General features: G+C 38.4%; 1 protein-coding gene and 1 pseudogene across 3 annotated transcripts in view; both read right to left on the bottom strand.

The window, feature by feature from the left end:
- The window catches only part of MPG (N-methylpurine DNA glycosylase), a 76,027-nt gene that overhangs the window by 41,217 nt on the left and 21,024 nt on the right, over positions 1-13,786 (bottom strand). For all 3 annotated transcript variants that reach the window (XM_074196981.1, XM_074196982.1, XM_074196980.1), the window contains one exon: positions 2,363-2,587. In XM_074196981.1, the coding sequence (XP_074053082.1) occupies positions 2,363-2,587 (225 nt within the window). The remainder of the gene's footprint in view (positions 1-2,362; positions 2,588-13,786) is intronic.
- On the bottom strand, positions 3,835-3,935 carry LOC141496777 (U6 spliceosomal RNA; annotated as a pseudogene).

Raw genomic sequence — 13,786 nt, 5'->3', positions numbered from 1 at the left:
CTCTACAAACTCTCCTTTTGTCTTGCCCCCTCTCCCCACTTAGAAATGATCTTTCCTTCCTTTGGTTCATGCTTTTGTGTTCTGCCAGTTTCAGACTTTCCCTTTGTCACATCACTCAACAACCCCTTTGCCTCTGAAGTTCACAGCAATCAATTATAATATCCTATCCAAATACAGCTACTGACTCTAGGTCCTTCTTCAAGGACATCATTGCCTGGTTCATGATCTTCCTTTCTATCCCAACTCCTGACCTTATCCTTGATAATTTGGTAATGGTGATGACCCTATTATCACCATGGAATCTTAATTTACTAACTGGATCAATTCCCAGCCTCTTCATCTATACCATACCTATCAGCAGGAGCTGTCACACCTTAGATCCCAGGGCCACAAGATTTCCAACACTGAAATTACTTTCTACCCAGAATCTCTTGTCACAGGATCACAGGACTAGAGTGAAATCTCCCATTGTCTCTCACTAATCCCAGTTGGTTCTTTACCCTTATTATGATTCTCAAACTCCTCCAAGCCACTGCTAGAGGTAGTCATGATATTATGTTGTGATACAGTATTGAATGAGTTCACTACAAATCCCTATGATATAATCTCAAATTGGTTTTCTCTGCTTCACAACAATTCTTTTACTCATTTCTAAGTAATTCTCTATCATACTCTATAAAGCAAACTTGCTTTCCCTCAAGTTATCAGCTCTACCCCAATTATCCCCTCTTAAACAGATGGCATTCCCTCCTATTTCATTAAAATAGATTGAATGTCTTCATTTCTTTCTTCTGCCATTCTTACAACCTCACAAAACTCTAATTCCAAAAACATCCTTAGCCCTGTCTACTGCACCAATCTCAAGAGGAAAAGGCAGCCCTCCCCCATTGCTCCAATCTCAGAGGATAAGGCAGTCTTTCCCCACTGCTCCAATCTCTTGATAAAATGAACCGCCCCCATAGCTCCAATCTCACAAGATAAAATGGCCTTCCTCCATTGTTCCAAACTCAGATGATAAAATGACCCTCCTCCACTGTTCTAATCTCAAAGGATAAGCAGCCCTCCAGTTTTGCTCCAATCTCAGAGGATAATCTCCACCATGACAATGCTAAATTCTCAATTAGTGTAACCCTTTCATTCCTGCCTGCTCCTAAAACCTTGCTCCATTATTCATATTTTTCTCTTCTTCTATTGACTCCTCTTCTATATACAAACACATTCTGGTCTCCCCATCTAGCTCCTTTGTTTTACAAAAGAGGGAGGCAATGAAATGAGATTATATGTCTAGTAAATTTCAATACTAGGACCCAATATATTCCTATATCTTCTGCTTATCTTATCAGCATGAAGGCTATATCAGACACCAGATTGGACCTATTCAAGCAGACTGTGGTCAAGTCTTTACTCAGTTACCTAATGATCATAGGTTTTGAGCAAGTAGTTTCTTTGGCTTCTATTTCTTCATTAGTAAAAAAGAGTTTCAACTAGATAAGCTTTGTAGTTCTTTCTACCACTAACATCTTATGGTTTAATAATTTTACATTTGAATCACTATTTTGGGGGGAATCACCTGATACTCAGGCACTCCCTTCCATTAGCCTTAGATGATAATAGTTCACTATTTATTGATGTGGCACTCTATTGCCTATTGAATAAAGTCTAAATTGTTTATAGCACATTCACACTACCTGCATGACCTTGGACAATTTATTTACTTAATCTTCCAGGACTTCAGTTTCTTTATTTGTGAAATAAAAGAATTGAACTAAATGGTCTCTTAGGTCCTTTATAGCTTTAAATTTATGATACTTTAATTCTAAAGACCTCCATAATATGACACCAACCTTATCTCATCGTAATCCCTATTTGTACAACTGATGTTCTAGTCCATTTGCCCTTTTCAACCTCCTACTGCATCCTATGTTTTTTCACCACTGCACCTTTGTTTATGTTGTTCCCTCTATCAGAAGTATTTCACCCTATCGCCCAAATCTACCTGTTAACATTTTATTCATACTGCAAGGCCCAGATCAAAGGTCACCTTCTTCATGAAGCACTCCTTAATTTTCCCAGCTGGCAGCAATCCTTTCTTTGACTGATATGATAGAAATTTATATTCCTTTCATGCACATTTCACATTTTACTCTATTATATTTATCTGTGTACACATGTATAATCCCCTTTCTAAATTATAAGATCTATGAGAGGCCAGATATATCTTATCTAAACTTAGTATCTCCTTCAGAAACTAGCATAGTGCACATAGTAGAATCTTAACAAACTATGAATGCTGAATGAAAACCTGAATGAATCTCTCAAATTCTAGGTTTGTCCTAAAGATAAGGAGCTGGAGACAAATTACCTGTCCAAGAAAGGCCCGGGCCAGGGTGATTGCAGGCTGGTCAAAAAACTCAGGTCCCAGCCGGGAACTGTTGCTTTTCTGATGAGAGAAATAGATACTGTACTCTGGAGCAGGACTCTGGGGTAAGGCAAGTGGGTGATCCCCCAAGGACTCCAACTTGGGCTGACTCTGGGTGGCCTGGGACTCTGATAATCGTCGTTTTTTCCGCAGAATTGTTTTACAAAGCTGGTTTGAAAAAGGAAATAAAAACAAAACTCTTTAAATACTGAAAGCAGTCTCTTCCTGCTCTGGGGGCATCAGCAGAGCAGCCTGGATTTCAAATGAGCAGTCCCCAAAAGAAAACAAGAAAACAAATGAGTTAAGCCACAGATATATCTCATGTGGAGAAATAAGTTATCAGGAATCCCAAGATTTCTTAAAATGCTGGAACTAGAAAGGAAGAAACCTTAGAACACAGAATGCTGGAGCTGAGGAAAACTTCAGAACACAGAATTGTCAAAGTGAGAAGAGATTTCAGAATATAGTATGTTAAGCTATAACAAAATGACAGAATAAGAAGGGTCCTTAGAAGTCAATCTAACTTGACCCTTTTATTTTGCCAGGGAAGAAATTGAGATCCAGAGAGGTTAAATGATTTTCTTCAGGGATACCAGTATCAATAAATGAAGAACCTAAAATATATTCTGATTCTTTTATAGCCTAAAAAAGCCACATTAAAAAATATCCATGGAGCTTTTAACCTCTGTGTTTTGTAAATCATTCTGAAATTGACATGGGCTAGTTTGGGAAAAAATACAAGTTTTCCAAATAGTTATCACCCCTTTGCTTTAAGGGTGGAAAAATCAACAATCATTCACCAATTTTTTCACACTCTTCATATTGATACCATATAGATTTCCCATGCTCTTATTTCAAGAAATAACTTTTTTAACATGACCTTTTTAGAGACAGAGCCCTGGCTTGTGTCTTATGAAGGAAAACAATTTTAAGGAGGGAAAGAAACAATTTCAAAGAAATTAAGTTGCGGCAGCTAGGTGGTGCAATGGATAGAGAACCAATCCTGGAGTCAGGAGGACCTGAATTCAAATCCAGATTCACACTTAATTACCTAGCTTTGTGACCTTGAGCAAGGCACTTAACCCCATTGCCTTGCAAAAAACAAAAAAAAACCCATATAAATCTACTCAGCTCCGCCCATAGATCAGAGAACCCACATTTTTAGTCTTGCCAACAATTCTCACATGGTACAAACACAAACTGGAATCTAGTGGTTCTGTCAGGAAATGTATTTGAAGCTCTATGTAGTAACCCAGGACCTCCTGAGAACTATGGCTCCCTGGGAAGCTCAGATGGCTTACAGGAAGGATATGCTGATTTCTAAGCCTAACCTAATCAAATACCATGTCACATTTAAGTAAACTTACCTTTTCTCCTTCCTCTTCTCTATCTCACATCTCCATTTAAGGGGGAAAAAATAAAAGGAATGTTTCACAAATTTGTACAACATCCTTATGTAGGGTCCATGCTAATTTCTGTTTCATTCAAATTTTAGTATATGTGTTGCTAAAGCTACTACTACCCACGATACCCTCTTGCTTTTTTAAAAAAGAACTGGAAGCAGCTAGGTGGTACAGCGGATAGAGCACAGGCCCTAGAGTAGGAGGGCCTGAGTTCAAATCCAGTCTCAGACACTCAATAATTGCCTATGTGACTTTAGTACTCACTTAATCCCATTGCCTTAAATAATTTTTTTTTAAAAAGAACTGAATTGAACCTCAGACATCATTTTTTTTTTTTTAGGTTTTTGCAAGGCGATGGGATTAAGTGGCTTGCCCAAAGCCACATAGCTAGGTAATTATTAAGTGTCTGAGGCTGGATTTGAACCTAGGTACTCCTGACTCTGGGGCCGGTGCTCTATCTACTGCGCCACCTTGCCGCCACATCAGGGATCATTTTTAAAAATTAATTTGTACCTTGTATTTTTTTAATTTTTTAATTTAATTTAATGTTTGCTTATTTACATATCACTAAAATAGTCTTGTAAAAGTATACATAATCCTTCCTCTCTCCACAAAAAATAGAAAAACCTCATGAAAAATAAAGTGAAAGAGAAAAAAAATTGTACTTATCTGTTCAGATACCATCAGCTCCGTCTTTGTGATGGAGTGCATTTTTTATCATAAGTCCATCAGAGAAGTTCCTTCCATATTTTTTATCCCATAGTTGCTATTACTGATTGTATTTCCCTCCATCCATTCCTCTCCACTCCCATTTATTCCATTTTCTCTTTCTCCTTTCACTTTGTCCCTCCTCAAAAGTGTGGTATGGGGCAATCAAGTGGGGCAGCAGACAGAGCACCAACCCTGGAGCCAGGAGGACCCCATCCCAAATCTCACCCCCCCCCCAGACACCCCCCAAATCATGTGGCTCCAGGCAGGCTACCTAATCCCACTACCTTACAAAAAAAAAACAACAAAGAAAAGTGTGTTGTATCTGACTACCCTCTTCTCTGTCACCTACCACCCCCCACCCCCGTCCCCTTTCTACCATGTCCTTCCTCTTCTTTAGGGTAAGAGATTTCTATTTCCTAGTAAGTAGGCATGTTGTTTCCTCTCTGAGCCATTTCTGATGAGAATGAAGGCTCATTCATTCTCCCTCACCTTCCTCCCCTTCCTTTCTATTGCAAAAGCTTTTTTCTTGACTCATATATGAAATATCTTAGTCCATTCTACCTCTCCTTTCCCTTTCTCCCAGTACATTCTTTTTTTCACCTATTGACTCCATCTTTATATTATACTTTCATATTCAGCTCTCTCCTAACTACTCTATTAATTGAGATGATTCATATGAGTTATCAGTATTGTCTTCCCATAGAGGAATATGTGCAGTTCAATATCATTAAATCCCTCATAATTTGTCCTTTTTTTGTCCACCTTCTCTATGTTTCACCTGAGTCCTGGACTTAAGAAAGCAAACTTTCTGTTTAGCTCTTTTGCCTTCTAGAATATTATGTTCCAAGCCAAATGAGCCCTTAATGTAGACACTGCTAAATCCTGTGCAATATTTGAATTGTTTCCTTCTGGCTGATTGTAATGTTTTTCTCTTTGACTTGGGAGTTCTGGAATTTGGCTATAATATTCCTGGGAGTTATTTTTTTTAGATCTTTTCAGAAGGAGATTGGTGGATTCCTCAATTTCTATTTTACCCTCTGCTTCTAGGATATCAGGGAAATTTTCCTATAGAAATTTGTTAAAAATGTAGTCAAGACTCTTTTCCTGATCATGACTTCCAAGTAGTCCAATAATTTTTAAATTGTCTCTCCTGGATCTGTTTTCCAGGTCAATTGTTTTTCTTTTAGTTTTTCACACTTCTGGTATTATTTTTTTATTATTTTTAAAAATTTATTATTTTTCTTGATTCCTTACAAAGTCATCAACTTCCTTTAGCTCTATTCTATATTTGAAGGAGTTTTCTTCAGAGAGCTTTCTTATCTCTTTTTCCATCCAGTCAATTCTGCTTTTTAAGGTATTCTCCTCATTAGCTTTTTTGGATTGCTTTTTTCCATTTGACCTAAACTGGGTTTTTAATATGTTATTTTCCTCAGTATTTTTTAATATCTCCTTGACCAAGCTCCTGACTTGATTTTCATGTTTTTCTGGCATTGTTCTCATTTCTCTTCCCAATTTGTCCTCTACCTCCCTTACTTGATATTCAAAATCTTTTTTGAGCTCTTCCATAGCCTGAGACTCACTCCTATTTTTCTTGGAGGCTTTGGATACAGAAGATTAGACTTTGTCATCTTCTGAGTGTGTGTTTTGGTACCTTCCATGGGACCAAAATAATTATCTATGGTCAGGTTCTTTTTGTTGTTGTTGCTGTTTACTCATTTCCCCAGCCTGCGTCCTGAGGTACTTCCCAAGCTTTTGAGTATTATTGGGGCACCTCTGCAAGGACCTCAGTTCCTTCAATGTCTTATGAGAGGCTCTGACTGCTTTCCTAGCCTGTGCTCTGGTCTGTGGATGACCCCAAGCACACCCTTCTGTCCTGGAGCCTCAGTGAGGAGAGTACCTGCTATCTTGCAGTGAGGGGACCCAGACTGCAATCAGGGTCTGAAGATGGACAAAGCAAGAGTCATGTCCTAGGGATAGCAGAGAGGGCTCAACAATCTCCCCCAACCCCTTACCTTCTGTGGGCTGAGCACTCTGGAAGCAGCTGCTGGGCAGCTCCTTTACTTTGTATTTGACAAACATCAGATATATATATTTAAAATTAAAAGAACAGAAAGAAGACTAGGTGTGAAATTGAAAATCTACTACATATATATATTGTACTTTTAAAAACATAAAGTAAATTCAGTACATTAATTTCAAAGATATTCTGCTTGTCTGTGTGTCTGTTTAAACCTCTATCCTTTTCTTATTCTTTTTTTAGCTTGTTTTTTTTTTGTAAGGCAAATGGGGTTAAGTGGCTTGCCCAAGGCCACACAGCTAGGTAATTATTAAATGTATGAAACCAGATTTGAACCCAGGTACTCCTGACTCCAGGGCCAGTACTTTATCCACTACACCACCTAGCTGCCCCTCCTTTTCTTATTTTTACTAAAGAAAAAAATTTTCTTCTTGGCATCCAAATAGCTAGTCCCCCCCTCAATTAAAAAAACCCATCAATTAAAAAAAAATTTCCCTTCTAACAAATAATCATAGTTAAACAAAATAGATCCATATAATGGCCATATTCAAAAGTATATATCTGGATACAGGTTGAATTTCTTTCTTATTTATCAGGCAATGAAAACATAGCTTCATCCCCTTTCCTCTAAAATAATGACTGGTAATTGAATTGATTGAAGTTCTAAATTCTTTTAAAATTGTTTTTAACAATGTTGTTTAAATTGTTTTCCTGGTTCTGCTCAGTTCACTCTGCTTTAATTCATACAGTCTTTTACATGTTTCTATGAATTCATTTCTTTTGAATATTTCATTCAAAATATAAATATTTCATTATATACATATACCATCATTTATTCAACCATTCCCCAATTGATGAGCACCCCCTTACAACAATGAAGTACTTCAATAAAAACTCTTGAGCAAATTTGTCCTTTTCCTCTTTCTTTTACATATATTTAGCAATGGTAGCACTGGATTAAAGGATGGGCATAAATTAGTGACTTTAGAGGTAAAGTTCTAAATTTCTTACCAGAATGGCTGGACTACATCATAGTGTCTATTCTTCCATAGCCCCTCCAAACATTGACATTTTTCATTATGTCATCTTTATTACAGTGATAGGCATGAGGGAATGACTCAAAGATGTTTCAATTGTCATTTCTCATATTAGCAGTGCGGCTACTGATAGCTTGCATTTCTTCCTCAAGAGTTACCTATTCATATAATTACACATCAATTTACTGCAGAACGGCTATCCTTATATATTTGAATAAGTTTCCTATATATTTTGCATGTAGAAATATTGTCAGAAAAAAATTAGTGCAAAGATGTTTTCTGAATTAATTATTTCCTTTCTGTTTTTAAAAAAATACATTTTTGTTGAGGTATTTTGAGGGTTTTTCTTTATATCAACCATAATTTCTTCCAACTATCTTTCTAACCTGAAGCCCATCCTCCAGAACAAAACAAAATAAACAAGCAAAAAGAAATAGAAAAAGGAAAAACAATCAGTATAGTTGATCAACACATCCAAAAAAGTCTGAAAATATGTGGAATGTTAACACTTGTGAATTTCCTACCTCTACATGGGAGTGGAGTGGGAGTAACTTGTCATCTCTCTTTGGAGTCAAGCTTATCCTTTATAATTTTGCAACATTCACTTTTGACTTACTTTATGTAGTTGTTTTTTCTATTTACATTGCTTTTGCGGGGAGGGGCAAGCCAAGATGGCAACAGGCAAGGACATTCTCTCAGTTGCTCTGGAGCAAAACTTATAAAACTGAGGACTCTAACTACATTTTCGAGAGACAGAACCCACAGAGGGATCCAGTGAGGCAATTCTCCAACCCAAGGTAACCTGGAAAAGAGCAGAAAGGCTCTGCTCCACAGGATGGGAGGGGTGGCCCCCCAGAGCGAAGGAACTTCAGCCTCCCGGAGGCAGCCCCAGGGTACTGGGAGCCTCGGCTCACAGCAGCACGGGCAGTTTCCTGAACTACAACCCAGGGAGTACCAGGCACAACTTGGGGGAACAGCGAGCAGCTTGGCCAGGGCAGCACAGATTCAGGAACCAGAAGCAGGCAGAGCTGGTAAGCAGGAGCCCCCAGGGCATGAGCTCATTGAACCTAGGGAAGGGAGTGGAGAGAGAGACTGCTATGTTCTGTCCTCTGACCCTGGAACAGGACTCTGGGGTTCTGACCACATTCAGATCCTAATTGCAGTCTAGGCTCCCTCATAGAACAGCAGGGCCACCCCCACCTCAGCCCCATGGCAGAGGAGGGCGCTTATGATCATTCACAGACCAGGAGGGAGGACAGAGCCTCACACAGAGATCCTTGTGGGGATGTCCCAAAAGCTCAGGAAGAACCCCAAAACCAGGCTCAGGCTGGGAAAATGAGTAAGCAGAGAAAAAAACAGGAACACCGTTGAGAAATACTTTGCCTGTGATCCCAAGAAAGATCAAAACACTCAATCTGAAGATGAGGAGGTATAAGCTCCTGCATCTAAAGACTCCAAGAAAAATAGAAATTGGGCTCAGGCCATGAGAGAGTTCAAAAAAGACTCTGAAAATCAAGTGAGGGGGGCGGCTAGGTGGCGCAGTGGATAAAGCACCTGTCCTGGAGTCAGGAGTACTTGGGTTCAAATCCGATCTGAGACACTTAATAATTTACCTAGCTGTGTGGCCTTGGGCAAGCCACTTAATCCCATTTGCCTTGTAAAAAAAAAAAACCTAAAAAAAAAGAAAATCAAGTGAGGGAGATAGAGGAAAAATTGGGAAAAGAAATGAGATGAAGGAAAAACATGAAAATGAAGTCAGCAGCTTAGTCAAGGAGATCCAAAAAAAATGCTGAAGAAAATAGTATGCTAAAAACAGTTCAAAAAGTTATTGAGGAGAAGAATGCTTTAAAAAGCAGAATTGGCCAGATGGAAAAGGAGATAAGAAAGCTCTCTGAGGAAAACAAATCCTTCAGACAAAGAATAGAACTGTGGGAGATTGATGATTTTACAAGAAATCAGGACTCAATACTTCAAAAGCAAAAGAATGAAAAATTAGAAGAAAATGTGAAACATCTCACTGAAAAAACAACTGATATGGAAAACAGATTCAGCAAAGATAAATTAAAGATTATTGGGATACCTGAAAGTCATGATCAGGAAAAGAGCCTTGACATCATTTTCAAAGAATTCCTACAGGACAATTGTCCTGATATTCTAGAAGCAGAGGGCAACATAGAAATGGAGAGAATACACTGATCTCCCCCAGAAAGAAATCCCAAAAAAACACCCCCCAGGAATATTATAGCCAAGTTTCAGAACTCCCAAGTCAAAGAGAAAATATTACAAAGCAGGCAGAAGGACACCATTCAAACACCGTGGAGCTACAGTCAGGATCACACAGGACTTAGCAGCAACTACATTAAAATCTCATAGGGCTTGGAATATAATATTCCAAAAGGCAAAAGAGCTTAGAATGCAACTGAGAATCAACTACCCAGCAAAACAGAATGTCCTCTTCCAGGGGAAAAAAAAACAGACTTTCAATGAACCAGGGGAATTTCAAATGTTCCTGCTGGAATGGCCAGAGCTGAACAGAAGGTTTGATCTTCAAATACAGGACTCAGGAGAAGCATAGAGAGTGGAGGAGTAGAGGAAAATATGAGGGACTTAATGATGAACTACATGTATTCCTGTATAGAAAAATGATACTGATAATACTCATATGAACCTTCTCATTTAATAGAGCAGGTAGAGGGAACTTTTATAGATGAAGCACAGGAGAAAACTGAATTTGAAGATATATTGTAGTATAAAAATGGAGTCAATAGATAAAAGGGAAATGTAATGGGAGAAAAAGGAGAGGGGGAATAGGCTAAGATATTTCATATAATAATATTTTTCTTTATTACAATGAGATATTACAATGATATGGAAGGCGAGGGGGAATGAGGGAAACTTCACTCTCATCAGAAGTGGCTAGGAGAGGAAACAGCATATATATACTCAATAGGGTATAGATATCTGTAGTAAGAAGGAGAGAAGGGGGACAGGGGAAGGGGGGGATGTGAGTGATGGAGGAGAGGATGGACCATGGGGGGAGAGTGGTCAGATATAATAATTTTCTTTTTCACTTCTTGCAAGGGGCTGGGATTGGATGGCCTGTCCAGGACCATAGGGCCAGGTGGATACTGGGTAAGGGGTGGTATATGGGTTCGGGGGCCTCTTGGCCCCAGGGCTGGGGATCTATCTGCTGTGCCACTCAACTACCCTACAGCAGAGACAGAGTGAAAGGAGAAAGAAAATATAGTTTATAGTAGTAGAGAAGTATGAATGGAAGGAGTTGCGATCAGCAGTGGCAACTGTGGAAAAATATGGAAGTAATTTTTGTGATGGACTTATCCTAAAGAATGTGATCTACCCGTGACAAAGCTGGTGGTGGTAGAACATAGACTGAAACACATTTTTTATTATTATTATTTTCTGGGGGGTGCAGGGCAAATGGGACTGGGTGGCCTGCCTGGGGTTGCACAGCTGGGTGATTGTTGGGTTTCTGAGGCCAGATTTGGACCTGGGCACTCCTGGCTCAAGGGCCAGTGATCTGTCTGCCATCCAGCCACCCTTACTATTATTATTACTATTTTATTTTATTTTGGGTCTTTTTTTTTTTGTAGGGCAATGGGGTTGGGGTAGCTTGTATAGGGTCACACAGCTGGGTGATTGTTGGGTGTCTGGGGCCAGATTTCAGCTCGGGTGCTCCTGGCTCTAGGGCCAGTACTCCAACCACTGTGCCACCTGGCCATACCTACAATAATAATAATAATAATTATTATTATTATTATTTTAATTTTTTTCTCTCTCCCCTTTACTTTATCGCTTATGCAGGTCTATATTTTCTTGGGAGGAGAGGGTACTATGTTTACTCTTAAACAAGAATATTTTAGTAATGTAAAAAAACATTTGTACAAAATAAGAATAAATTAATTAATTAAAACTATATTGCTTCTGTCATTGTGTGTATGTGTTTTTTGGCTCTGTTTAATGCAGTCTGCATAAGTTCAAGTAGATACTTCCATGTTTTTCTATATTCATCATATTTGTCATTTCTTTCATATATCACAATGTATTTAGTCTTTCCCCAAACTATGGTCATCTACTATTTCCAATTCTTTACTATTATAAAAACTGCTGCAATAAATATTTTGTTGTACATGGGGTCTTCTTTCTTATGAATGGCCTTCAAGGGACATAAGTCTAGTAATGGAATCTCTGGATCAAAGAGTAGGAACGTTTTAATTATTTTTGTTTTTTGCATGTTGTGCTTTCCAAAATAGTTACATTGATTCATAGTTCCACCAACAACCCCAGTGTGCCTGTCTTTCCTCAATCCCTCCAACATTTACTATTCTCATATGGCATCATCTTTGACAATTTACTGGGTATAAAACCTGAGGGCTTCTTTGATTTGCAATTATCTTGTAATTTGGGTCATGAGACTGTAATAACTTGAAATTCTTTATCTTAGATCATTTATCTATTGTGAGAGGAAAGACCTTTACAAATGTTATTTCAGGGGTGGCTAGGTGGAGCAGTGGATAAAGCACTGGCCCTAGAGTCAGGAGTACCTGGGTTCAAATCCGGTCTCAGACACTTAATAATTACCTAGCTGTGTGGCCTCGGGCAAGCCACTTAACCCCATTTGCCTTGAAAAAAACAAACAAACAAAAAAAAAAACAAATGTTATTTCATGTGACCCTCTCAGCAACCCTACAAAGGGTTGCTATTATTTCCATTTTACAATTTAAGAAAGTGAGACCTTCAGAAGATTTATCTAGTATTACACACATGCACACAGTGGCTGAGGCTAGATTTGAATTCAGGTCTTCCTGGCTCTAAGCCTACTACTCTATCAACTATGCCACCTAATTGCCTCAGTTCCCTATTAAGGAATGGATTTTGGAAAGAAACACACACTTGTGTATATGTACTATATGTTACATATAAATTTGCATATGTACAATAATTAACACATAAGTTAATTGTTTCTATATATTTGGTAAGAGACCCTTATCTGAGAAAGCTGATGCAAAGATTTCTTTGCCATTCAGCCACTTCTCTTCTTATTCTAGATTTATTAGAACTGTTTGTGCTTTTGGGTTTCATGTAATGTTATCCATTTTTTTTTTTTGCAACTGACTCTATCTCATTTGGTTAGTAATATAGCTGTTAGAGGAATATGACCTGCTTCTCTTTTAATTTTTTAAAAGTATGATCTTTAATATTAAAATCATGTATCCATTTAGAGTACATTGTGGAACAGATTTAAGGGTGTTAGTGTATGACTAAACTGTCAGACTTTCCAGTTTACCCAGCAGTTTTTTTTTAATCAAAATAGGAAGTTTTTCCTAAGTAAATCATACATTTTTTTTGCTTTATCAAACACTGAGTCCTGGGTATTGTAGTTGGTTTCAGATCTGATATGGGTCCCCTAATTACCTTTTTTTAAAAAAATATTTTCTTCTGAAATTCTTGACCTTTTGTTGCTCTGTATGAATTTTGTAATTTTCTTCCTAAGTCAATAAAGTAATCCTTTAGTAGTATGGTTATTGCATGTCTTTCATTTTTGAAGAGGAAAAATGACATCACAGAGTGATGTCTAGTCTCCTGTGTAAACTGGATTTCAGTGAGGCAGGGTTACATAGTCATCAGTCTCACTCTATCTTCCAGAATCATCAAAGTCCAGTGGTAGAACAAAAGTCAAGACAACTGGAGCAGCTAGGTGGCACAGTGGATAGAGTACTGGCCTTGGAGTCAGGAGTACCTGGGTTCAAATCCGGTCTCAGACACTTAATTAATTACCTAGCTGTGTGGCCTTGGGCAAGCCACTTAACCTCATTTGCCTTGCAAAAAAAAAAACCCTAAAAAAAAATAATTACCTAGCCATGTGGCCTTGGGCAAGCCACTGTTAAGTGGCCCCACTGCCTTAGAAAATCTAAAAAAGTCAAGACAACTACTGATGGCCCAGAATGCAAAGGATGACCTTGATATATTTGATGCATGACCAAGCCTTAGGCATTCCACAGTACCTACTGGAGTCATTTTCATGACCATTGGAACAATTTGTTCTCATCTATCCATCCCACCAGAGAAAGTCTTTTCATGCTTGGTGTAGACAACACCCTCCTAATTCCCTGACAAGTTTGAGAACTGTCAATGATCCTCAACCTAATTTAGCCTGTCTACTGTGACAATTTACTAGGGT

The sequence above is a fragment of the Macrotis lagotis genome, chromosome 8 (assembly GCF_037893015.1).
Source record: "Macrotis lagotis isolate mMagLag1 chromosome 8, bilby.v1.9.chrom.fasta, whole genome shotgun sequence".
Taxonomy (NCBI): Eukaryota; Metazoa; Chordata; class Mammalia; order Peramelemorphia; family Peramelidae; genus Macrotis; species Macrotis lagotis.
Note: the sequence above shows the minus strand (reverse complement) of the source record. Positions and strands in the feature narration are given on the sequence as shown.